We start from the raw sequence: 27,078 nt of genomic DNA, 5'->3' as shown, positions 1-27,078 counted from the left end.
AAGCGTGTTTGCCCAGGACACATTTGCACCTTCCCTGGTCAATAAAATGTGTCTTCGAAAGCGTTGACCAGGTGGCTTCAAAAAAGAGACATTTCTCTGAAAACACGCAAAACAATAATTGTATGTAGAACCGCACTCCTAGCTATATCTGTATTGGACTTCAGGTGTAGCCTTCATATCTCTTTTTATTTCTTTAAGAAAGCCCAGTCCTAATGAAAGTCTCTAAAACTAAGTTGGACCAAAACTCCCTGAACCTCTCAGTGAACTTTCTTCTTCCTCCATCCCTGGAGACAGAGAGAGAGAGAGAGAGACCACAAAGTCACAGGAGACATTCAGCTTCCCTGTTGCAATTATCAAAAATAATTGCCATTGTGTTTCCTGCTGGAGCATGAGGGATTTTTCTGAAGTTCATCCTCTTGGGATCCATGAAGACAAACATCAGGAACGAAGGTGAAATTGCTGCCTGAGGCTTCACCCAAAGCAGTTCTTAAATTGTCTTATCTCTGGGCAGGTGGTGCTTTCCTCCTGCAAAATTTCATTGCCTCCTCTTTGATCTCCCTGCTGTTGGACTCATTCTATCCTGCTGAGAAAACGATGCTTTCTAAATTGCCATCAAGGGTTGCAATGAAGAAAGGGATTCTGGTGAATGCAATCAAGTCCCAGAAATTTCTGTTGTTGTTGCTTCTGGTTCTGCTGTCCAGTGCAACAGGTGGCAGGAAATGTCTCCTGAATTTCATCAAGGACAAGAATGCTGTGTACACTTACTATCAGTCAGGAGATTTCAACATTGGTGGAATTAGTTCCGCAACATCACTTAAATTCAAGCCAGCTGTCTTCTATATGCCTCCCATCACAAGGCTTGAGGGGTACGTTGTAAAAGTTCTTCCGTGGGTTCTTTTGCCATCCTGTCTACCAAAGACGATTTTCCCCGGTGCCTGCCAAGGGGATTTTGGAGGTTTTGGTTTTAGGGCTCCATTTAACACAAGGAACCAGCACTTGTGCTCCTAAAGTAACCCAAGACCACAGTTGCTGTGTTGCTAAGAAGGGTCTGTCTCGGTGTCTTGCGGTGTTGGTGTTATCTCCCTCTTCTTGCATGTACGGCCGAGATTACTCACTGTAATTTACAATGCAAATACACTGTAGATTTGTATGGGATTGTGCATTAAAAAGAGATGCTGTTACAGATGTTATAAGTTGGTTTTCCATGAAAATGATTGGATGATACCTGTGTTTTACTTTAGGGTGGGTCCATTTATCTTCTGGTTTCTCCTGTCCTTCTTCTTTGCCACCAAGGAGATCAACCAAAACCCCAAGCTCCTACCCAATGTCACTCTGGGCTACAACTTCTATGATAATTATCATGAGGCTGGGATGACCTACGATGCCATGGCAGACCTCCTCTCAACTGGGGAAGCAAGTGTTCCCAACTACAGCTGTGGAAGAGCAAGCAATCTCTTGGTAGTGATTGAAGGAGTGGAGTCGGAAGCTTCCAGTCAGATTTCAATCATGTCCAGCATCTACAAAATCCCACAGGTATGAAGCAAGGTAGGCTGGAATTGGGTTCTCTGATTGGCCAAGGGGTGCATGGAGATGGATGATTTCCCCTTCTGCCTAAAGAAGGACAGTGCTGGAGATAGACAGGGACAGGAATATCTGTCTTTCTCTTTTGGGAACTGCAACTTATCCATTCCAGTTGCATCTCCATCTCTCTATCTCAAAAAGGAGAAATGTTTTCTCTATGAGGTTCCCAACCTTCTGCCTAAAGAAGGACAGTGCTGGGGCCAGACAAGGACAGGAATGCTTGGGGAAGCTGCCAATATTTGAATCTCTCCAAGCTGGACCTTCCTGTCTCTTTATCTTTCGCCTGCATATTCATATCTTCAGGAAATACTTTTTTTCTGCTCCTTGTTAGGTCAGCTACGGTTTTGTTTCTGAAGCTCTGAGTGATAAAATCCAGTTCCCATTTGTCTATCGGATGGTCCCCAAAGAAGAACATCTGTACCATATGATTGCCAAATTACTCCAGCATTTTGGGTGGAACTGGGTCAGTCTTGTTTCTCCAGACACGTATAGCGGAGAAAGGTTCATGAGAACTTTGAGCCCAGTCTTGACCAGGAATGAGATTTGTGTTGCCTTCTCGTTGACTATCCAAGGATTGCAGGAGGCAATCCCATCATTGTCCCTTGAAACATTATTCATGTGGAATAATGTCACTGTCTTCATTTATTATGGGGAGGTGCGTTTCTTTTATCCCATCATAAAAGCTTTACAAATCATGGTCTCTAGGATATATAGGATCCCCATTGTGGGGAAAATCTGGATCACAACAGCTTTGTGGGACCTCACGTTGAATTTTGATTATGACCTTTTCATTGACAAGCAAATCCATGGCTTTTTCTCTTTCGTATGTCATCAGGAGAAAAAGGTTAGCAATGACAATTTTCAAACATTTTTTGATACTATGAACGAGTTTGGACTGGCAGCCTTTGAATGCTCGCTTTCAAAGCCCGCATTGTCAGTCAAATGGAGGAGAAGATGCAAGAAGCAGGAGATTCTGGAGGTCCCAAGTGAAGAGTTTGTGAACAACATTTTCTCCATGGACAGCTACCGCATTTCGAGTCTTGTGCAGGCTGTGGCGAGGGCCATCGATAGGGCCCTGTCTTGGAGAACCCACAGGATAAGACTTGGAGGTGAAGATGGACTGAGATCACACAGTATTCCAGCATGGCAGGTACAGATCCCCCCTCCCCCGAGTGGTCATCCTGCTTTCTTGAGTTGCCATTCAAGGTTGAGAACAGTTGACGTGTTGTCATAGGCTATATTTTAGGAGGTTTCAAAGAAATCCATTTTGTAATTTTGCAGAACATTCAGTTTCTCGTGTCTCCTAGGCTGGGTCTTCAGGTCCTTGAAACAACACTTGGACCAATCCATCCAACTCATGTTCCTTCCCTTCCAAATATCCTTTTTTCCCCTACTAATGTTCAGGTTATGGAAAGTTCTGTGACTAAATCATTGGGTGTCACAAAGTTGCTTTTTCATGAGGCAACTGGACTTTCTTGAGTTTTTTTTTTCCTTTTAAAGACGTTTCGCTTCTCATCCAAGAAACTTCTTCAACTCTGACAGACTAGCGAGGAATGGAACAATTTATATTCCTTGCAGACAGCTGGTCATTTCTATCCTTTTAGAGGGTCATTGAAGCACTTGCAGGTTTTTTCAGGGGTGGGATTATACCAGTTTGGACCGGTTTGGGTGAACCGGTCGTTCCGACAATCAGCTGGGAGTGAAGCGGTTCACTCCGATGATCAGCTGGGTCCACCCCGCCCCACCCACCCCACGCTTTGCTTACCTTTATCTTCGCAGCTGATTAGCACGGCAGAGCAGATTGCCGTGCCTCAGCTGTTTTAATTCCCTAGCACTAATGTGGAAGGTGATTTTTTGTTGAACTGCATATGCGTGTCATGGTTCTAATCTTCCCCAAATAGTGAATGAGAAAGAGAGGACTTGCAAACTAAGTCTCCACTTGAAGGAAGTGGGGAAGCTTTCAATATCAAGGGAAAGAAAACACCAACAATTTTACAAAAAAGAGGATACCAGAACAATGGAAAAGCAGGAATAGGTTGGGAAATAGCAATTGTTAAGTCTGGGGTGTTATGTGGCAGGTGCTAGTCTGCTTGAAGTCTAAAGTCCCAGAACACTTTCGCTTCTTCATTTTCTGTTCCTTTGTTCATTTTTTGGTCCTGCCAGTTGTTGCTTGAAGGCAAATGGTATTTCTTGCAGATTTTCCAATGCACCACCGTTGCTTCTTTATTGCACAATTGTTTGTGTGATCTTCTTGCAGCCTCTCACTGGCTTGTCCACTGCTTTACCTTGCTTGCAGAGTTCGTGTTTGTGTTTGCTGTTTTCACTGTCTTTTCAATTCTGGCTTTGAATGCATTTGTTCTTAAGGCTTGGTCTTGTACAGCCAGAATTACTCCTCTGTCTCTTTCTTTGATTTTCCTTCTCTTAGCGACGGCTAGGTCTTGTTGTTATCTGCTCTGCCTACCATTTGGAATTAAGGAGAAATTTCGTTGTTTCCAGAGGAGCCCCGCGGGCCAGATTTAACCACTTAGCGGCAGAGGTGAAATGCTACGGGTTCGGACTGGTTCGCCCGAACTGATAGTAATAACTGCTACTGGTTCGGGCGAATTGGTAGTTTTAAAAAATGCTACCATTTCGGGTGAACCTGTATTTCCGACGATCAGCTGTGCTGCGCAATTTATATTCGCTAGAAAGCAGGAAATCCTGCTTTCTAGCGAATCTAAATCGCGCAGCACACCTGTTCCCCCGTCACTGTTCTTCTTACCTTTGAAGACTCAGAAAAGACTTCTTTTTTTTTTTTAATTGAAAAAGTTTTCAAATACAAATTTTTCCGCCCTTTTTTTTTCCCCTCCCCCTCCCCCTCCCTAACCCCCCCTCCCCACCCATCCCCCCCGTGACTTCTTCGTAACAAAAAAAACCCTAATTCATAACAGATTACTTACTCCCTCCTCAAAATACTGACCTTTACTTACTAAAAATATTATAAATATTATAACATCCCCCTTTATCCATACTTTTCAGAAAAGAAGAAGAAGAAGAAAAACATTATACTATAACTATTGTAAAATAACTTCTAATTTAACATAATAATGTTTTATATCTATATATTATTACAACAATTCAAAACCACCTTCCACTTTAAAACTATACGATAAGTCCTACTTTAATATTTAATCTTCTATATATATTACTATAACATTTCAAAGCGGCCTCCCCATAAAATCTAATTTAACATTTATTCCACTCTATCCATTTCCTCCACTCCCCTAAATGTATCACTTAAAAATCCCTTTTCTTAAACTAATCAGTCTGTAGCTAGCTTATTCACCCACTGTCCTGCAAATTTACCATACACAACAATTCTTAATATCTTTAATTCACTGCCCACACTACTTAAAAATATATATATATATATTCCATTATATCTAATTAAAAAAAAAAAAGACAATAACTTTAATTTTATAGTCCATATAATATCTTCTTTGAGGTCTTTCCACTGGATTGTTAAAACCAACATCCATAATAGGGTAACATAGCTTGCTGATGCAACAGTTTATTCAAGATCTTCAATCATATCTGCCCCCATCAGTAGTAAATATCTTCTTATATGTATAAAAGTAAAAACAACCACCCGAGTGACATTATAATTATATTCCATATAATAATAATTGTGGGTTTCATCAGGATTATTGATTTCCATCATCGTAGTGGGTAACAACCGGATCTTCTGCATGCCCCAGCATGATTCTCTTGCCTTATGATTCAAGATAATTATAATATATTTATCAACACAAAAAGAAATTTCAAAGTAGATAATTCAAATCCATCAGTTTGAGGCTCTTTCCACGTCCCAAAATTACGGCAATGCAGAGATCTGCTACTATCCTCAGGATAATATTGACCAATATGTCGCCTCCTCTATGTTTTCACATAATCATTCATATTTTAAAGTCACTGGCTTCACTGTTGCTTGGGTTAAAAATTTCTATTTTTGTACAACCTATTTCTTTTTTTGTTTTCTTTTTGTGGGTTTGACTTCCATCCTGGTTTCCTTTCTACAGATTGTATGTCAACTGGTCGGTTTTCATTCTGCTTTGTAGATTGGTCTTGTTGATTTTGTTTTTGTGTCTCATGTTTCTTTTTTATCCCTTGTATATCCTCTAATTGGTTTCCATGCTTATCCTTGCCTTGATAAGTCATCACATTAAAATCAGATGGCACTTCTCTCAAATTTATAGATAATCCAGCTGGGGTATCCGATAAATCCAAAGGCAATTTATCTGGTACAGTCTCTGTAATTCGATATTTTCCCTTTATTTCCAGCTCCTTCTGCTTATCCTGTATTATACCTGAAGATGTTAAATTCATGTTCAACCTATTTTGATAAAATTCTTCCGCTCTTTCAATAGTATTTAACTGATATCTTTCTCCTTGATGTCTCAGTATAATACCAACTGGGGCGTTCCACCTATATGGAATATTTCTCTTTTTTAACTCAGACACCAGAAAACCAAATTTCTTCCTTTCTGTTAATATCTTAGGTGGGAGTTCCTTGTAGATCCATATCTTTCTTCCATACAATTGAAAATTAGAATTGAAGGAATTTTGCACAATATTATTCCTAATTTCCTTGTCCGTAAAATAAATCACCACATCTCTAGGCAGTTGTCTTTGCTTAGCAATCCAGGAATTTATTCTGAAAACTCTGTCAATCCTACTAAACACTTCATCAGGTTGAACCTTTAGAATCCCAGCTAGAAATTCAGAAGATATTTTCCTTAAATCATCTCTATTATTTTCCTGCAAACCTCGCAGTCTTATCGCATATTCTGTAAAATTATATTGTACCATTAGAACCTCTTGTTCAATCCTCTGTTGCAGATTTTCTACATTACCAGACTTTTGGTCAGCATCCATTTTAGGTTTTTCTTCTGAGCTATTATCCTGAGTGTTTATCAAATCATTTTCAATTTTTTGAATTCTATTGTCCAATTTATCTTGAATTTCATCCATTTTAGACTCTAGTAAATTAGTATTTGTATCCAACCGTATCATAAATTTTAAAATTTTTCGCTCCAAAAAATCAAACTTAGATTTTACCAATTCTTTAATTTCCTGCTTAAATTTTTCAAGATGCTGATTCACAATCTCATCCCTTCTTTCAATCTCCTCTAAGAGAAATTCTATTATATTAAGATCAGGTTTCTGAGACTGAAGAGTTAAAACTTGTTCCTTTAAATTGTTGGTGGAATCCCCCCCCCCCTTACTTGTTTATCTGACTTTGTAAATCTCAGTGCCATGTTTCCGCCCAGGCAGGCTTTGTTAAAAAGAAAAGAAAAGAAAAAACAAGAGAAAAAACTTCTTTCCAATCAACAACAATATCAAGTCTTCAGGAAAAAAAGAAAAGAAAAACACAGGAGCGAAGTTTTGTCTACAAATGTAACCAGTGGTATTTATTCCGCTACATTGTAATAATAGAAAACGGAAGGACTTTTCCTTTCTGCCTTTTCTCCAGCTGCTGCAAGCGCCATTTTAAAAGGCTTTTTTCCCCCCCTTTCCTTTCGTCTTTTCTCTTAAGTAATTTTTTTAAAAGATAAGTAAAATACTTGTGGTTCAGTATTACAGATCCAGCTCACATTTTCTTTGAGTAATCTGTTAGATTCACAGGCTTGCTCTTGATGCCTGGCTCTGCATTAGCAGAGGTCTCCCAAAGCCCGGAGCAACGGCTGGGGATATGGGGCATCTCATCCGCTCCGTCCCAAAAGAAAAAGAAAAACTTTTGGGACTCTGCAGAGAGTTCTACCCACCCCTGCCGGCTCTATCTCCGTTTCCTCATGGAAACGGAGTTTTTTCGAGCCGCCGTTCCGTTGTGAAGGCGGCTCTGACAGGCAGTGGAAGCTGACGATCCCAAAGGAACGTCTGGCGGCGGCCAGCAGCAAACAGGAAGTCCCAGAAAAGACTTCTTAATCCTCCTTTAGCAGCGCTGTGTGGTAGCGCCTGCGGTGTGCATGCGCTCAGAGCGCTCATTTGGTGCGCATTGTGCATGCACGTGCGAAGCGAACCGGTAGTGAAGCAAACCGGTATCAGACTTCAGAGCATTTCATCTCTGCTCAGTAGGAGGGATCCAGCACATGGACCTTGAGTTTGATACTCCTGCCTTATCATGTCTCTTTTCCGTTCATCATTTGGTCTTTCTTGTAGACCAGTTTGGTCTCTCCATTACTCAGTAGGGCTTTCTGCTATGCTAACTTCCTTCTTCACTATCATCACAAAGGTGCTTTTTTCAAGAGGCAACTGGACTTTCTTGTTTTTCTTTGAAGACATTTCTCTCCTCATCCAAGAAGCTTCTTCAGCTCTGACCGGATGATGGGAAATGGAAGGATTTCAATCAGAGCTGAAGAAGCTTCTTGGATGAGAAGTGAAACATCTTCAAAGAAAAACAAGAAAGTCCAGTTGCCTCTTGAAAAAAGCACCTTTGGAACAACCATGACCTCGATATCTGAGAAACTCCATATATTTCTTCCCTATCCTTCCGATATTCATCCATTCCCTATTTTCTGCTGGATAGGTTATAATAGTTCATTTAGTGATCATTTGAAGCAGGGGTGGGTTCTAAATTTTTTTACTACTGGTTCTGTGGGCATGGCTTATTTTATGGGTGTGGCTTGATGGTCATGTGACAATTATTTAGGATATAGCAGAGGTATTGATCTACCAGGCTTTTAACTGCTTGCAGAGCTCTACCGATCTACCCATTTATTTTTGCAGGCACTGGTCTACTCATTTCTTTTCTTTTAACACTGATCAGCTGTGGGGCGGCCCTTTGAAGCTCCGCGGCAAGAGTTTAAACAGTTTTTTCCCTCTAGCCATCAGCTGGGACTCAGGAGGCAGCAATAGATTGGAGGTGGGGCCAAATAAAAGCTAAGAATAACACCGGGGGTAGGGGGCAGGGAGGGCAGAGGGGCCAGAACTGGTTCGGTGACTTCATATCATCACCGCTACCGGCTCGGCAGAACCGGGCCGAACCGGGAGGAACCCACCACTGATAAATACCCATCTCACATGCCTATCTCTGGGTGGTTCACACAATTAAAGACAAGAATAAGAAGCAGTTGCAAATAAGCAACTAAAACTAAAAAAAACAATTAGAAAAACCAATTCTAAGATTATACTTTCTATTGGCCCTAAGATTTTACAGGCAGATGGAATTATTAGACTTGGTTTCCTGTTCTCTGAACATGATTAATTGTCTTGACTTTAGCTTCACTCTTTTCTGGGAAACACCCAGTTCTACAACTCCTCTCTGGAAGGCGTGTATTTGGATGAGAAAGGGGAGTTGAGTGCCAGTTTTGATATTGTGAAATGGGAGACCTTCTCGAACCAATCTACCCGTGCCACCAAGTTTGGAGAAATACGCAAACATTGGGGCTCCTCAGAGAACAATTTCATCCTTGATCAGGAGAGGTGGTCCAGGCATTTTAGCCAGGTAGGTGTAATCCATCCATCTCATTTGGGTGAAATTCCAATAGTTTTCCTTTAATTCATTAAAGTTCAAAAACAGTAGAATGTCAATTTTTTATAAAAATAGTATATAGAGAGTATTATATTTAAACATACTGAAATGAAAAAGGACACACATTCGATTTTCCAGCTACTAAGTTTGTTGGACGAGCAGGCACAAAAACAGCCAGGGAAGTAATTGAAGCCTGGGAAACAGGCCTCTCATTAGTCAACAGGAGTGCTGATTTACCACCAGTCTATCAAGTACTTAGAAGGCGAGAGCTGGGCATACAAGCAAACAACAGCTAAAGACTTAAAAGCAAGCCATCAACAGTCATCAACACACCCCAATCAACTTCTAAAACGTCACTTACAACAGGCACTATAAATATACACACAGAACAGCACAGACTCTGCTAGAGAGAAGTTCCCTGAGAATGAGCTCCAACAAATCCGAAAGCTCGGAAGACAAAACCTCTGGTCCCGGTGACCGACCCAGATTGGATCCTGCAGTATTATAACAATAGCAATAGCACTTAGATTTATATATCGCTTCATAGTGCTTTACAGCCCTTACTAAATGTTTGGTTGTCCAGTCTAGAGGTGGTATTCAGCAGGTTCTGACCAGTTCTGGAGAACCAGTAGTGGAAATTTTGAGTAGTTCGGAGAACCAGTAAGTACCACCTCTGACTGGCCCCGCCCCCATCTATTCTCTCCCTATCGAGTCCCAATTCGCCATGGCCATCTCATCATGGGACAACTCACTGTGGGACAAGATTTACACTACTGTCAAAGAAATGGTGGAATAGAATCATTAAGGAAAGGATGCAAAAGTGGGGACAGAATGAAATGTGAATGGCAAAGATTAAAAAAAAACTTAAATAATTAAATAGAATTGTTAAATTGTCCCACAGCAAGTTGTCCCATGGCAAGTTGTCCAGTGGTGAGTTGGCCATGCTGTGAGTTGGCTGTGGCAAGTTGGCCATGATAACTTGGCTGCAGCGAGTTGGTTGTGGCAAGTTGTCCCATTCCGCATCACAGGGGGTCCGCGAAGTCTTGAAGAAATGTTATGATTTAAATCTTGAGTTAAGCTTTGGGGGACCGTGGCTACGATCCGTGGCCACAAAAGTTATTTAAAGAGGGCCTGTGGTGAAGAAAAGGTTGAGAACCATTAGACTACATTTTTTAATTTTACAAGATTGGCTGTTAAAATCACAGCCACATACCCAGCACAATCTTGAGAGTAGATTGCTTTCCAGTTCTATCAGTTTCCAGTGTCATAGACTAGAGTTTAAGGAGATTTGAGTGCAAGACCACTGTCAACCATCAAAACGAATTGGGCCCTTCACAAAAACTCAGCTTAGAACATAGAACAAAGAATAATAGAAATGGAAGGGACCTTGGAGTTCCAAGTCCAACTGCCTACTTGAGCAGCAGACCCTACATCATTTCATAGAGTACAAGTGGCTGTCCAGTCTCTTCTTGAAAGCTGCAGTGATGAAGCACCCACAACTTCTGAAGACAAGCTATAGTGTTGCTGTGAGGAAAGATAGGGAGGGAAAGCTATGTTCACCATCCTGAGGTTCTGGAGGAAATGCAGATTACATATCAAATAGATAAGCAGTAAGAACTAATTTATGTACAAAGATGATAGTTAACAAAAGGTTGAGTGTCCTTCCATCAAGATTACAAGAAGCATCCTACAAAAAATCCAGAAGAAAAATGGTTTGCCAACCTACTGAATCTTTCCCTTCTCGAGAGCTCATTTTCATGGACAGCATCTCACATGTGGTGGTAATGTCTTTTTGTTGTTGTTAGACATTTCGTCATTCCAGGTGTACTGGAAGATGTCGTCCTGGAGAAGCCAAAATGGTACTGGAGGGGAAACCGCTTTGCTGCTATGGCTGTTCCTTGTGTGCAGAAGGGACCATCTCGACTCAGGAAGGTAAGTGTCCTGCTGAAGAAAAAGCTGGACTTTGTGAACTGGGCCAAGAATCACTAAGGTGCATTCTGAAATAAAGAATTGCTGTCTTCGACTTCTGAAACATGTGCTCCAAGAGATTTACAATTAAAGAATTCCATCCCATTGTTCCACTGAAAAATGTGGCAAGAGGAAATGGATTTACAGTCATCAAAATAAAAAAATACAACAGTCTTGGAGTGCAAGGTTTTAAGCTCCTCCTTGAGAGTCCAGGCCAATAATAGAGATCCTACTGTTCTTATATGGTAAGAGCATGGTAGATGTGTACTACAAATGGACTTTCTCTAGAGTAGAACCTTGCTTCTGGACCTCCATCCCATAAGCAGTCGCCCTGTCTATTCACTTCATCACTCTCTCACTGATATTTGGGTTCAAACCAGGGATGGGCTCCTGGGGGTTCGGCAGGGTTCAGGTAATCCTCTAGCCACGGATCACCAGGTTTGGCGAACCCCCAAATGCCACCCCTGGCTGGCCACACCGACACCACGACGCCTCTCCCAGTAGTCTCCACGGGGCCTGTTCATCATTCCAGGTAAATGCAGGGGCCGTGTGTACTTCCAGATATTATGGACATATTGACTTTCTTATAGCAACAACAATAGCACTTCCCAGCTATAAAGCTTCACAGTGCTTTTACACTCCCTCTCTAAGAGGTTTAGAGAGTCAGCATATTTTCCCCAGTAATCTGGGTCCTCACTTTACCGACCTCAGAAACTTGAGTCAACCTTGAGCCAGTGAACTGCCAAACTGCTGGCAGCCAGCAGTCAAGAGAAGTAGCCTGCAGTACTACATTCTAACCACTGCGCCACCATGGCTCTTATGTCAATTCCCTGGTGAAATTTTTATTCTGAGCTCTCTTCATCTACCATTGCATTGCTACTAAAAAAGTCTTTTTGTTATAATAATTCAAGCAAGCTTCCTTTTACTCCATATTTTCTCAGAAAAGGAGCATTTCTCAGTGAATGCCCTGTCTGGGTTTCAATCATCAGAACTCACAGATGGAAAACAGCATAATACAATATTCATTCCAGAAGGAAGGCATTAATCATGCTACATGCTACATCTGTTTTCTTTTCAGATGCAGATTATTGTAGCAAGTGTCCTGCTGATCAGCATCCAAATAAGGCCCAAGTTCAATGTCTCCCCAAGATCCAAACCTTCCTGTCCTACAAAGACTATCTGGGGATCATCCTGACTTCCCTTGCCCTCTTCTTCTGCTTAATCACAGCCTTTGTGTTAATCATCTTCATTAAATTCCTGGAAACTCCTTTGGTCAAAGCCAACAATCAAGACCTCTCCTTTGTCCTCCTCATCTCCCTCCTTCTTTCTTTCTCGTCCTCCTTCTTATTCATTGGTCAGCCAAGGACTACCACTTGCCTCCTCCGACAAACTGTCTTCAGCATCATCTTCTCGGTTGCCGTCTCTTCTGTTTTGGCCAAAACGGTCACGGTGGTGCTGGCCTTCTTGGCAACAAAGCCAGGGAGCAAGGCAAGGAAGTGGCTGGGGAAGAGCTTGGCCAACTCCATTATTGTTTCTTGTTCTGGCATCCAAATGGTCATCTGCACATTCTGGCTGGGAACCTCTCCTCCATTTCCTGAGTCTGATATGCAGTCCCAGTCTGGAGAAATCATCCTGCAATGCAACGAAGGCTCCGTCGCCATGTTTTATGGTGCCCTTAGCTACATGGGCTTCCAAGCTGCTGTCTGCTTTGTGGTGGCTTTCCTGGCCAGGAACCTCCCTGGGGCCTTCAACGAAGCCAAGCTGATCACCTTCAGCATGCTGGTCTTCTGCAGCGTCTGGATCTCCTTTGTGCCCACCTACCTGAGCACCAAGGGGAAATACATGGTGGCCGTGCAGGTCTTCTCCATCTTGTCATCCAGTGCCGGCTTATTGGGCTGCATCTTCATTCCCAAATGCTACATTATCATTTTAAGACCAGACCTGAATACAAAAGAGCAGCTAACAGCAAGAACAGAAGTTGGCTTGAAAGCAAAGGCTAAATAACTGCAGTGGGCTTACCGCTTGATGTGTGTTAATTTAGCAATTTAATTTCTGCTAGATATGCATTATTGTACTTGTGAATCTGGAGATGTAGATTTGGTTTGCAGATTGCTAAAAGGAATCATTGTTTCACTCTCTGCAAGTCATTTTAGCAGCTGCTTTTTTCCCCATTGGGGCTTCAGGGAGACCATACCGAAGTTACCAATCCAGCTTTGTGGACTTAAAATTTATATGGGTCACTCTTCCCACACTCAGCAAAGTCTATCCCATTTTCTGTCTGTCCGTCCGTCCATCTGTCTGACAGTCAGTCAGTCTGTCTATCTATCTATCATCTATCTTCTATCATCTATCTATCATTTATCATCTATCTATCTACTTATCATCTATCTATCTATCTATCTATCTATCTATCTGTCTGTCTGTCTGTCTGTCTGTCTGTCTGTCTGTCTGTCTGTCCAGGGTGGATTTGATTTAAATCAAACTGATTTAAATCACAATTTAAATCACTAGTCAGTTAAGACTTGATTTAAATCATAGTTTTCTACATAAAGACTAATTCTTGCTGGTATAACTTTAATATGCAAGTAGATGAAGATTTTTAGAATAACAATTTTTCATATTAGTTTTTTTATCCCCAGTTTAATAGGTTAATCATTCATATTTGGACAACTTTTCTGTTGTACTTAGGAAGGAGAAAAATAATCATTACCTTAATAATAACAATTTAAATAGATTTATTTAAGATAAACAATAACATTACAGCATATGTTATTTGCTTAAACAAACATCCATGTTTGTTAACTAATTTGGCTAAACAAAATATATATATTTTAAGAAACTTAGACTGTCAGCCCAGCCTACACATGAAAAACTTAAATACTGTCCTCTGTAGCTCACTCGTCATCTTCATCTTCTTCTTTGTTCATAATCTGGAAAAGAAAAACAAGCTTTCCTGCTTTATCGGGTCCCAAACGATTTCTCAATTTAGAATGAATGAGTCCAAAGGAAGAGAATATTCTTTCAACGCCTGCAGAAGAAGCTGTTAAAAGTGAAATCATTATTTGAACAGTCTCTAAATCCAAGTGCTTAAGTGACTTCCACCAGTTCACTGGTGTGACTTTCTTTAAAATATCTTCAGCAAACATATATTTCTTGAATGGTTCCCCCTTAGCTTTGAAGTTTATTATAGTTGGCATTACAGATGGATGTGTCAGGGCGTTGATTAATCCCATGTTTGGCTCTGGGACAAATCACCCTGGTTTAGAGGATGGATCGAGGCTTATTCCTTGTTGCAATATTCTGAAAAAGAAACGCGAAGAAAAGTTTCTAATAAAACTCATTTATTTGTTATAAAGAAAATAAAACACCTCACTAACTAAGAAAAGTAATTGGTTACATTTTGAAAGTAAATCGGGCCAGTTGCTTTTCACAGCAACCGGCACTCCTGGCATGAGAACAAAGGAAAGAGTGTGTGAAGCAAGTGAAGGAATGCGGACATGCGTAGTAAAATACTGATAAGGAACTTGGCAAACTGCAGTAAGTCTATTAGTCCAAAAATAATGAAGCTCAGCTAGGAAATAAAAAAACTCTGTGACAGGATGATTGCTGGATACCCATGTCATAGCTAACTCCTCTTCCTCAGCCCTTAAATTTTGATCCTGATACTGGATATTGACAATATTTGCCAAAAAATGAGCTGGAGACAGTACTTGTCCCATTCATTTTTTTAATGCTTGTAATTTAATTCTGTCCATGTGTAGTTCTGTTTTTAAGTGTTCACTCAGTTCCTTCCAAATTTCAACAGCATCAGCAATAAAACAGCTATTTTTCTGTATTTTGTTTAAAGCTTCAGAGATGGGTTTCAGGATGCTCAGCATATGTTCAACATTTCTCTTAAGCCCAATGTTGAGGATTTTGGCCGTGACAGTGCCATCTATTTTATCTCGATTTTCTTCACAAACTGTCATCAGAATAGGCCAGTTCTTGATATACTGCTCAAAACAGTCCACCACAGAGTTCCATCTAACATCTTGTGGGAGCGTTAGCTTGGTTCCACCCATCCTTTTCAGAGCTGCTGCAGCAAAATGATTGTTACGGAAGTATTTAGCAATTTCAACAACATTAGTCTTTATTTCTGGAATACTTAAGTCTTTGGCTAAGAGGTGCAGCAAATGAGCACTGCAACCATATGTTATTAGCTTTGTATTCCCTTCCTGCTCTTCTAAATTTCTTCTCATCTTGGATACATTTGCAGCATTGTCTGTGACCAAACTGCGTACTAGACATTTGAATTTTTGTTCACATGTTATTATAGCTTTTACTGCCGCTTCTTGTAAGTATTCTGCTGTGTGTGCATTTCCTGACGTATCAATTGTTTGTGCAAGGAAGACTTTCCCTTCTTCGGTTGTTATACAAGCACATACAATAGGATCATTGTGGACATTATTCCACCCATCAATACTTAGGTTAACAATTCTACCCTCCAGAGCTGTTGCACATTGCTCCATTTCTCTGTCATACACTTTATCCAGCAGTTTCCCTGCAACATCTGCTCTGCTGGGTGGACTGTATCCTGGTCTCAGTGACTGAACCATATTAATGAAATGTGGGTTCTCAGTTAGACGGAAAGAAGAGTTCGTTGCATAAACAAACTGGGCAATTTTTTCATCAATTAACTCTTTTTCTAATCTGCTAGTTTTTATCACAAACCTATCTATGGTGGTTCCAGGTGATAGTGATAGTGATATGTGGCTGTGGGTGTCTGATGATAATGATGCTAATGAAGCACTATCCTGGATGGATAACTCTGAAACTGTAGAACAGGAGGATGGTGATCTTGAAGGTGGATAGTTTCCAGAATCCATGAATTCCCCTAAACAAAAAAGTCAATGCTGTTATTTTATTATTTATACAATTTCTGCTTATTGTACACAGCACTGCCCCAAAAGGAATATTTACTTTTCTTCATAACTGTACCAAATGACAGTAACATGCAGTAATAATAAGAAATATAATTTTGCTCAAACATGACAGTTCGAGGCAGTCTTTAGAAATATGATTCAATAAAAATGTTTACCAACCTGAAGATCCTGCCTGTTCAAATATGTTTCTTTGGTCATCTTCATCACAGCACTTCTCATGTCTCATTCGGGCCACCAGGGTTCGCATTTCTTTGTTGCAGTGTTTGCAGTTTGCACACATGCCTGCCTTACCGATAGGTAAAGGAACTTCATTAAAATATTGCCAAACTGGGTCTCTTTTACGGACTGCTGCCATTATAGGTTTTTTCCTCCAAGGAAAGAATGTGATAAACCTCAGGTCATACACATAAAAAGATCCAAAGACTTGTCTGTCTGTGGCTGTGCAGTATTGTGCTCAGAAAGTTTCACTTTCATTTTGTACTGCTTGTCTGATTGCCCCTTCCTCCTCACACTTAGTTTCACTGTCTTCTTGTGCAGATCTATTCCACTCCAAACAATCAGAAAAATATTGTTTCTATTCTATTCACTGAACTTCTTGAAACTTAGCACTGAAGGGGTTGATTCTGTATTCATAGGTTTGTAGAACAATAGGATTAAGGTCTTTTTCTCAACTCTGTTTATGTTATAAGATTTTTGCTGTGAAGAAGAGGCACGTGATCTTTGCTGAGTCAAATTCAGTTTTGAGAACTGCAAAAGTAAACCAAGCATCTGTGATAATATCTTGTAGGCAGAGAAACTGCCCAATAATCTTACAAAAACCTCTGGAAGAGCATGACATTGTGAATGGATTAATGGAATTTATTTACCCAAAAAATTAAACATATACAGCCTTATTCTACATAATTAAAAAACTAATCTTTATTTCATGATGGAATAACCTTTGGATGGTAATATATTTTCCTCAAAAAGCATTTTATTTAAAAAAAATCCGATTTAAATTTTAAAAAATCTGATTTTTTTGATTTTTTTAAAAAAATCATTGATTTTTATCCACCCTGTGTCTGTCTGTCTGTCTGTCTGTCTGTCTGTCTGTCTGTCTGTCTATCTATCTATCTATCTATCTATCTATCTATCTATCTATTGATCTATCATTTATCATCTATCTCTTTCTATCATCTATCTATCGATCATCTATCTCTATCTTTTTTTTCCCAAACTTTTTATTTTTTATTTTTCTACAAACATATCGTTGTGTTAACAGCATGGAACCAGAGTTGCATTTTAGTACAAATAAAACAATATATTTGTCATATTTAATACAATTAACGATCGTATAGTCTTTTAGTAATAATACACATATTTGGTTAAATTATAATCTTTCCTTAATTATTTAATATTTCAATATATTATTTTTATGCCAATCTCCATATTCTTGATATCGCTCCTTTTACTACAAGTAGAATACCAATAATCATATTTGTTGTAGTTAACAAACTTACATGACTCTAATAGTAATACACAGATTTTAATAGAATTATAGTCTTCCATTGTTCCCCTTTCTAATTTTTAGTTATGCCACTGATATATTTTAAAAATATCCCCCTTCTAATCAAGTTTTAAAACAAATAAAACAGTATTCGTCTTAGTTATTTATTTATTATTAATTTGATTTGAATGCCGCCCTATCTCCATAGGACTCAGGGCAGCTCGCAATAATTAAAATCAAACCAGATAAAAACATATTAAAATACAATTAAACATATGTTAAAACTCATTAAAATAATCAAACCCCATCAGTCCAGGCTGGGCGATTTAAACAGCCATGTCTTTAGTTCGCGGCGGAAAGTGCAAAGGTCAGGGGCCAACCTGAGCCCTAGGGGGAGTTGATTCCAAAGGGTGGGCGTGCCCACAGAGAAAGCTCTACCTCTGGGGGCCGCCAGCCGACATTGTCTAGCCAACGGCACCCTGAGTAGGCCCTCCCTGTGAGAAAACACCGGCCGATGGGGAGCTGTTGCTGGTTGCAGATGGTCTGACAAATATCCTGGGCCTAAGCCATGGTTATGTTATGTTTGACAAGTTATATAATTCTAATAATAATAATGGACATTTTGTTAAATTACAATCTTTCATTATTTTCTCCAAATCAATATGTTATTTTCATGCCAAATTCTATGTATCGTTCCTTTACCACAAATAAAATATTAAGAATCATATTTATTACTTTTAACCAACTTATATAGTTATTTAAAAAATATCCCCTTTCTAATCACATTTCAAAACAAGTGGCAGGAAGGAGCCGCACTTTTGCAAAGCGTGGACCCAGCGCTTCCCGGATTCATTTCTTCGCTTTCAACGCCGCTCCCTCAGATATGTTGTTTGATGGACAATGGCAACTTTACTTGGGGGAGGGGAGGTAAGAGAAAGAAACCCCCTTCCATTAGTTTTCAGATATCGCAGGAATTAACCAGGAAGAATCTTCCTGACAGTCAGGACAATTAACCAGTGGAGTGCTTGCCTTCAGAAGTTGTGGGTGCTTCATCACTGGAGGCTTTTAAGAGACTGGACAGCCATTTGTCTGAAATGGTAGAAGGTCTCCTGCTTGAGCAGGGAGTTGGACCAGAACAGGGGTCTGAGAGCTATGAGGGATTTGCAAACGGGCTGTGGAAATACACATGCACATCCTCACTTCAGGTTGATGAGGAATTGTTGACGAATTCAATTAGGTTCTTTCTCTGAATCAATAGAAATCTCTTCCTTAAGTATCAAGTAAACCTCAAGTCTCTTAAATATTAACACCTAGGAATGTTGGAAAGCTGTGAAAAGTTATCCAATCCAGCCCCCATCAATGATGAATGGAGTGAGTTCAATTCATGATGAGCTGTTCATAACTACTATTTCTACAGTTTTCCCTTTTCCAAAACTTGGCGCTTGTTGTTTCCAAATCAAAGAATGTACTCATTTTGGCAGGTACATTTCAGGTAGGAGAATGAGCGGTTGCTTCTCAACTCCGGGGAGACACTCCTACAGAGATATTCTGTGACTAAAGCAGCCATGAATTCTAGGAAACTGTACAGAAGAAGCAGGTCCAGGCATGACCAAAGACCTGATCTAGGAGCAGAGGTGAGGTGAAGTGAGGTGAGGTGAGGAGAGGAGGAGAGGAGAGGAGAGGAGAGGAGAGGAGAGGAGAGGAGAGGAGAGGAGGGAGGGGAAGGGAAAGGGGATAGGAGATGAGGAGATGGATTCTTCCTTGACTTTGGGAGCCCCTTTTGTTCCTTCTTTGGAGAAGTCCATGGGCATCTCCCAGAAGTTCTTCTCTGAGGCCACTACTACCTTTCACCTGCCTTTCTCCCCTGGATCTCCTTGCAAGCCCTAAAAGCCGCTTGCCCTTGGCTGTTTTCACAGCCAATCAGCTGCTCTTTCCCTTTGTGACATCACAATCAGCCAACTGCCTCCACCTGAGGCAAACTATATCCACCTTAGTTTTCCTCCTGCAGTTATGTTCAGCCACCACATAGCTCATGCTGGGCAGAATTAATGGGATTTGCCATCCAGTCCCATCTTTAAAAATTGCTCTGCATTCATTTCTCGCTGTATTTTCCTCTAAGATGCTTGATTCTAGTAGATATTTTTCCTAAATATGTTTTCCACATAATCTTTCCCCCCCAGTGAAGCATTTTTGTTCTTACAAAGATGTGTCCTAAAAGCAATGTAGTGCTCAGAGATCCAGGTTCAAGTTCTGATTTGATCCTGGAAATAGCAGAGTGATTTTGGGTCAATCACACAATGTCTCTATATATTTGTTAGGGTGAGAGTAATGTGAGTTTAGTCTGGCAAGATTCTGTCTATTAGGTGTGAGCAAATAAAGAGGTGAACTTTGGCTGGATTGTTCTATATCGGGGTGGTGTCAAACTCAAGGCCCGTGGGCTGAAAAACAAGTAAAGATGGTAAGGAAGCAAGGAAGGAAAAATAAGGAAAGAGGGGAAGGAAGAAGAAAGGAGAATGAAGAGGGAAGGAAGGAAGGAAGGGAGGGAGGGAGGAAGGGGATTATAATGAGGGAGGGTCCGAGAGAAATTCTGCCTTTGCAGTTGGCCACCACAGGTGCCCCTGACATGAGTGACATCGAGCTGGCCATGCCCACCATTCCCACACCCACCATGGCCATGGCCCCCCTTCCCCCCCACGGTCAAACACAACACTGATGCAGCCCTCAATGAAATTAAATTAGAGACCCCAGTTCTATATCGTTCTTGTTGCAATATTTTCAGGATCAGACTCAATAATAATAATAAGAGTTAGAGGTTTAAATATATTTCTCTTTAATTATAATAGGCATTCTATATTCACTGAATATTCACAGATAGAAGCAAAGAAAATGGTGAAGGTGGCTCCTTATATATACAAAGGGTGGAGCCAAGAGTGGGAGTGGTGAATTATGAATACATTAAGAGTCAAAGAATAAGTTAACCCCTGATATCCCATATATACATTATTTACACATTAGGGAATAAGGCATTTACATCTGACAAATCCCCCTCTAAATGCCGGTTCGCTATACAACACCAATTACATTCAGATTCAGGACAATATAAGACATACAATTTGGAAGTTAAGTATTTGTGCTGTTTAGAAGGTAAAGGCTTCGTCAATATGTCAGCTAACTGTTCAGAGGTATCACAATGCACTGCTTTGATAAATCCATCTTGAGACAATTGTCTCACATGCTTAAATTTTATATCTATATGCCTGGATCTTTGTCCAATGGCATCGGATCTAGATATTTCAATGGCTGCTTTATTGTCTTCATGCATAACAAAAGGCAAAGCAGGTTTTTTCCAAACATCTGAAATTAAATCATTAAACCATACAAGGTTATTTGCAGCTTTGGATAAACAAACATATTCCGCTTCTGTGGTTGAAGTGGCTACCAGTTCTTGTTTACCAGTGTACCAGTAAACTGGACAGTCATTTAACAGAAAAATATAACCAGAAGTACTTTTTCTGCATGATATATCTCCAGCCCAATCCGCATCTGCGTAACATGTAAGTTTTGGTTCTTTATTATCACTAGGTTCTAATACTAGGCAAAAGTCTAATGTACTTTTCAGATATCTTAAAATTCTTTTGACAGCTTCCCAGTGATACATTGTTGGTTTGCTAACGTGCCTTGATAATAAATTGAGTGGTAATGCAATATCTGGCCTGGTCCAATTAGATATATAAAGAAGTGAACCTATGACTGATCTATAAAATGTATTATCCTTGAATTCAGGGGAAGATTCATCAGTATTTCTAAGGAAATCAGTTTGCATAGGAGTGTCACAGGGTTTGGCATTGTTTAAATTGCATTTGTTTAGAAGTTCAATAATCTTATCTTTCTGAGTAAGTTTGAATCCCCTTCTAGTTTTGTTAATTTGTACACCAAGGTATTTGTTTACTTTACCTAGAGATTTCAACGAGAAATGTTCATTTAGCTTGTTTACAAAGATTTCTCTTCTCTCTTTGTGTTTTCCTATATACAAAATATCATCTACATAAATCAATACAAATTCAATGTAATCATCACTCTTTTTGACAAAGAAACAGTTATCAGCAGTGGTAGCGTTGAAATCCATGGTCTTAAGTACTTTTACCAAGCAATCGTACCATCTTTTGCCAGATTGCTTTAATCCGTATAAACTCTTGTTCAATAGCCAAATTTCATTTTTATTAGTGTATTGACTGTGAGGTGCTCTTACATATATTTCCTTATCTAGTTTTGCGTGTAGATAAGCAGTCTGTATGTCATATTGAAATACATCAAGATTGAGTGCGGATGCTACTACTAGAGCTGTCTTAACACTCTCTGTTCTTACTGTGGGGGAGTACGTGTCAGTATAGTCCTCCGGATATTTTTGTGCATAACCTTGTGCAACCAATCTAGCTTTGTATAGGGTGTTGCCTCCTTCTAGGTTCTTAATTTTATAAATCCACCTGGTACCAATAATTGTTTTATCTTTAGGTGCAATCGCAGGTGTGAATACATTTAATCCTTGCAAACTTTCCATCTCTTTTTTCATAGCTAGTTCCCATTTTTCCTTTTCTTCACGAGGGAGTTTTAATACTTCCTCATATGTATTAGGTGTTATTTGTTCACCATCCATATGCATTATGTAATCTCTGTATTTATTTGGTATTTGATTTCTGTTGTTCCTAATAGCTCTCTCAGGTTTGCTATGGTAGTCATGCAAATATCTTGCTTCCTTTTTTGTTAATGTGTCTGTCTTTATTTTGTGTTGACTATTTGTCCATGTTTTGGTTTTGTTTTTATTTTTGTTGATATTTTGATTTTCTATTGTCCCTTCCTCACGAGATTTTGTATCTTTGCATTTATTTGGAAATATTTCATTAAGATGTAATTTAGACCAGTTGGCCTGTTCATGGAATACAGCTGTTCTGGAAACTATAAATTTGTTATTATTATCAATGAATCTGTACCCTTTGGTGCCAGTTTCATATCCCATAAATCTTAGTCTTCTGGATACGTTTTCTCCCTTTCTTCTCAACTGTTTAGGTATGTGTACGTCTGCAGTGACCCCAAATATGTGCATGTGTGCTAATTTTGGTTTCCTATTATACATCACCTCATATGGTGTCTTATTCACAATACTGGACCAGGTTCTATTTTGAGTGTAATTTGAATAATGTAAGGCTTCTGACCAAAATTGTTTGCCTAAACCAGCATCCTCTAATGTGCACCTAATCATGGTTTGTAATGTGGAATTCTTTCTCTCTGCAATCCCGTTCTGGAACGCAGAAAATGGACTAGACGTGTAATGTAGCATTCCTCTATCCTTTAACCATTGGGAGAATTCTTTAGACATGAATTCACATCCCCTATCTGTCATAATTTGTTTTATTCTGATATTATGTTGTGTTTCTATGCGTTTGTAAAATTCCTTAAATTTTTGAAAGGTTTCATCCTTGTGTTTTAATGTGTAAACAAAACCATAGCGACTGTAATCGTCTACTATTGTTAGGAAGTAACGTTTTCTATAAGTGATTGATGGAGTTAATGGGCCAACTAAGTCCATGTGTACTAAGTCAAAAATTTTGTTAGTTGATCTGGTGGATTTTTTTGGCCTGGGACTAGTTTTTAGTTTAGTAGATTTACATACTGAGCATTCCAAATAATTTTCACAATTTTTTATTTTGACACCTTCCGCGTGTTCAGTCATTTTTTGTACTACAGGAAAACTTGCATGTCCTAACTTCCTATGTAAGATGTGAGCACACTCGTCATGAATTGGTTTACCTATTTTTGGTTTCTTCTCATTGTGTGTATCTGTGTGATCATGAGATATTTTACATTCATCATTGTCACTGTTACTAATATTTTCATCATCTGCCTCAATACAATCTTCCATATTTGAATCAATGTTATGTAACCATCTTTCTTTTGTTATCAGATAGGGTAGGCCTCCTTTAATCATCACAGTGCCTACATTTGTTTTATTCTTCTCTAAAGTTGCTTTTCCCTTTGAGAAAACTATATTGATGTCAGAATCTCTGCTTAGTTTTATGGCACTTAGTATGTTATGAGGTATTTCTGGTATTAACAATACCCCCTCTATTTTTCCTAGACCAGGCAAGGTCACATTCCCTCTGCCTAATACTTGAACTTTTTCTTGATTAGCTACCTTTATTACAAACTTATCTTCTGTAAATGAAGACAATATATTTTTGTTATTAGTGGTGTGATTAGTTGCCCCAGAATCAATAAGCCAATTATTGTTCTCATTTTGTTGCGTTTTAGTGCTGTCTTGTTTATTTAGTCCATTTAGTGAACCAGATTTTCTCTCTTTTGAATTTTCTCTGCCCCCTCTACTTTCTCTGTAATTTGGTGGGCTTCTATATTTATGTCTATCTGTGGAAGACTGTCTATAATTGTATTCATTCCTATATTCTGACCTATGTCTTTCCTTTGAAATTTTGGGACAATCTCTTCTATTGTGTTCCCTGGACCCACAATTGTGGCATTTAAAAGTTTCATTATATTTTTCTTGGAAAGCTACCTTCTTAAAAGATTTGTGTTCTGTGTGATTGCTATAACGATTTTTTCTTGAATTGTCTTCTGCTATCAATTTGTTAGACAGACTTTCTATTGATAAATATCCTAGATTGATGGTGTCTAAGTGTGACATAAAACTATCCCATGATGAATCAAGTGAGTTGATAATAACACTTTTCATTGTTTGATCTGAAATCACTTCCCCCCTCAAATGCAGCTCAGCTCTTATTTTGTTTAAAGATATTAAATGCTCACTTATGGAAACCCCTGTTTTTACTCTGGAAGAAAAGAAGTCCTTAGACATTCTTGTGGTGGTAGCTACACTATCGCTGTGAAACAAATTAAACATGCATTGAATTATTTCTGAAACAGTTAGATTTGGTTTGATGCTATGATACATTGCAGGAGACACGCTAGATATTATTAAGAAAAATGCCTTATGGTGTAAACAATCTATTTTTAAAGTCCAAGGTCTTCTTGGGGGACTAGTGATAAAAAATAGTAAATTTTCTTTCATAAAGACAACCTGGAGCTGTTGATACCATTCTTGCAAATTAATGCCATCAACCCTAAGTTTTGGGAAGTCACTGGGTAAGTTTCCCACATTATTTTGTCCATTACTTACAACCTGAGGTAGTCCGTGGTCTCGCAAGTGTAGGAAATTGCAAAACGGCATGGGGATGCTCGCAACGAGTCTGCGCGGTTCTCTGGCCAGTTCAAGTCTTTCCGGACCGTCTACGTAGTTTCGCACATGCGCGTTGTTCATTTCTTCTTTGGCGTCGTCGTGGAAGGTTCTCTCCATTGTAGCTCGCTCGCTCCGCTCCTCTTCAGACGAGTCGGTCTCTGGCTCGGTCTTAGGAGTTCTGATGGCGGCGACTGTTCTTCTCTTTCTTTTGGGTGCGTTGGCACTTGCTTCGGTCTGCGGTGTAGGGCGGAATCGACATGGCTCTCTGGGCTCGGGCGTCGTCGCTCTCGAAGTCAGGATGGGAGCGTGCAGGTCTTGAAGTATCGGCTTGTTCGCTTGCTTCTTCGTTGGCGCTTTGGAAATTTTTAATTTTGGCCCAAATGCAGCAAAAAGCGTCTTCATTGCTGACTTTACTTGGGATTTCGTTAAGTCGTCTTCACTTTCTGATTCTGGCTCTTCCGAAGAGTTTGAATCCTCCTTTTCACTTTCGTTGTCTGATAACGTTTTTCGTGCCAGAAATTTTGAACTGAGCATTTTGATTGGCTCTGCTTCGCTCACTTTGGAGGCTTGTTGAAACCAAGATGGCTGCCATTCAAAATTTCGCGCGGGATCACATTTTTTCTTTTTCATAACGACTTTCTCTGTAGTCATATCACTCACAGTTTTTTGGTCTTTGGGTTTCTCTTTAGCGATGTTTTTCTCTCTCGCTGCTCCGCTGTTCTTCAGCATCTTTTGGAGGTTCGCGATGAGGCTTTCATCATTCTTCTGGCTTTTTAATAACTTCAATATCTCTGACCTGAGTTCGTTATTTTCTATTTCGATTTCCTCCTGGCCATCATTTTCATTTATTAATTCTTCTTCTTCAGTGGTGTATTCTTCGGATTCTCTCGAAATCGCGTTTGTGGATTCGTTGATTATTTCTTGTTCAGTTTCTATTTCTTTGCTGTAGGCCCTGGTGTTGGGTCTATCTTTCTTAGACATTTTTAGGTATTTATTGAGTCAATTAACCATCCTCTGCTACCAGTTTGTTGCAATATTTTCAGGATCAGACTCAATAATAATAATAAGAGTTAGAGGTTTAAATATATTTCTCTTTAATTATAATAGGCATTCTATATTCACTGAATATTCACAGATAGAAGCAAAGAAAATGGTGAAGGTGGCTCCTTATATATACAAAGGGTGGAGCCAAGAGTGGGAGTGGTGAATTATGAATACATTAAGAGTCAAAGAATAAGTTAACCCCTGATATCCCATATATACATTATTTACACATTAGGGAATAAGGCATTTACATCTGACAGTTCTTGGGTTGGAATTGGCACCTGCTTAGTAAAACCTTAATTTTAGGGTTCATCAAGTTAAATGCACCATTTCTGCCCTCCAGTAAGGTCTGGGTATAGCAGATGACCAAGCTGAACCTGAGGGAGGAGTCAAATGCTCCATAAGTCATGAGTCCCTGCGTGCCCTCTAGAGATCTAAGCCCAGCCCACCTTGAATTCCTTTCTTAAGTCTCGCACTTCTCCTTAACGGTCACTTGGCCACATTCTTGTAGAGAGCTAAGCTTGCAATAAATCTTTATATTCATTTGAACTGCCTGAATCTCCAGATTTCTCCAGCACTCGACACTGGATCATCCAGTAAGGTCTACGATTACAGAAAGGTCATCCAGTAAGGTCTAGACCAGCGGTCCCCAACCTTTCCAGCTTGGCATCTCAGACTGGGGCGGGGGGGAGGCATGTGAGTGACAGCTGCACATGTGTGTCCACAGCTCCATTTGTGTGAGTGGAGCACATGCACATGCCCTTCACTTGTGTGAATGAAGTTTCACGTGTGAGTAGAAGATGCTTGTGCTTGCACACGAAGCTCCACTTGCACAAGCGACAGGTCCCTGTGCTCACGCATGATCCACTAGTGCAAGAGGAGGCTGCTCACACGCAAAGCTCTATTTGCATGTTTGGAGCTTCACCCGCCAGCACAAGCGCCCTTTGCTCATACAAGAGGAGCTTCATGTGTGCATGCTGGCCCATTTCTCCCAATGCCCAGATTTGAACCAGCTGTGGCCCAGTACTGGACTTTAGCCTGAGATCTTGGGACCACTGGTCTTGGCCTAAGATCCGGAAGTGTGCATGTTCCAGGGGGACATGATGCCATTCTACTAGCTTGCTCATGTTCTTGTTTAAGCGTGTTTGCCCAGGATACATTTGCACCTTCCCTGGTTAGTAAAATGTTTCTTTGAAAGCGTTGACCAGGTGGCTTCAAAAAAGAGACATTTCTCTGAAAACACGCAAAACAATAATTGTATGTAGAACAGCACTCCTAGCTATATCTGTATTGGACTTCAGGTGTAGCCTTCATATCTCTT

General features: G+C 39.9%; 2 protein-coding genes across 2 annotated transcripts; one reads left to right on the top strand and one right to left on the bottom strand.

Moving 5' to 3' along the window:
- Positions 1-1,246: 1,246 nt before the first annotated feature.
- Positions 1,247-13,063, top strand: LOC148116028 (vomeronasal type-2 receptor 26-like). The gene is made up of 5 exons (XM_087884765.1): positions 1,247-1,533; positions 1,913-2,731; positions 8,840-9,064; positions 10,897-11,023; positions 12,138-13,063. Exons 1-5 carry the CDS (start codon positions 1,372-1,374, stop codon positions 13,061-13,063), a joined length of 2,259 nt encoding a protein of 752 aa, XP_087740891.1. The 5' UTR covers positions 1,247-1,371.
- Positions 13,064-14,592: 1,529 nt separating this feature from the next.
- LOC148116027 (uncharacterized) lies at positions 14,593-16,182 on the bottom strand. The gene is made up of 2 exons (XM_087884758.1): positions 16,141-16,182; positions 14,593-15,932 (listed from the first exon to the last, which is right to left on the bottom strand). The coding sequence occupies exon 2, from the start codon at positions 15,922-15,924 to the stop codon at positions 14,779-14,781; it is 1,146 nt and encodes a 381-aa protein (XP_087740884.1). The 5' UTR covers positions 15,925-15,932; positions 16,141-16,182; the 3' UTR covers positions 14,593-14,778.
- Between the last annotated feature and the right edge of the window lie 10,896 nt (positions 16,183-27,078).

The sequence above is a fragment of the Pantherophis guttatus genome, chromosome 2 (genome assembly GCF_059756535.1).
Source record: "Pantherophis guttatus breed Tessera chromosome 2, ASM5975653v1, whole genome shotgun sequence".
Taxonomy (NCBI): Eukaryota; Metazoa; Chordata; class Lepidosauria; order Squamata; family Colubridae; genus Pantherophis; species Pantherophis guttatus.
The sequence above is the reverse complement of the archived record's forward strand: the minus strand, read 5'-3'. Positions and strand labels throughout refer to the sequence as shown.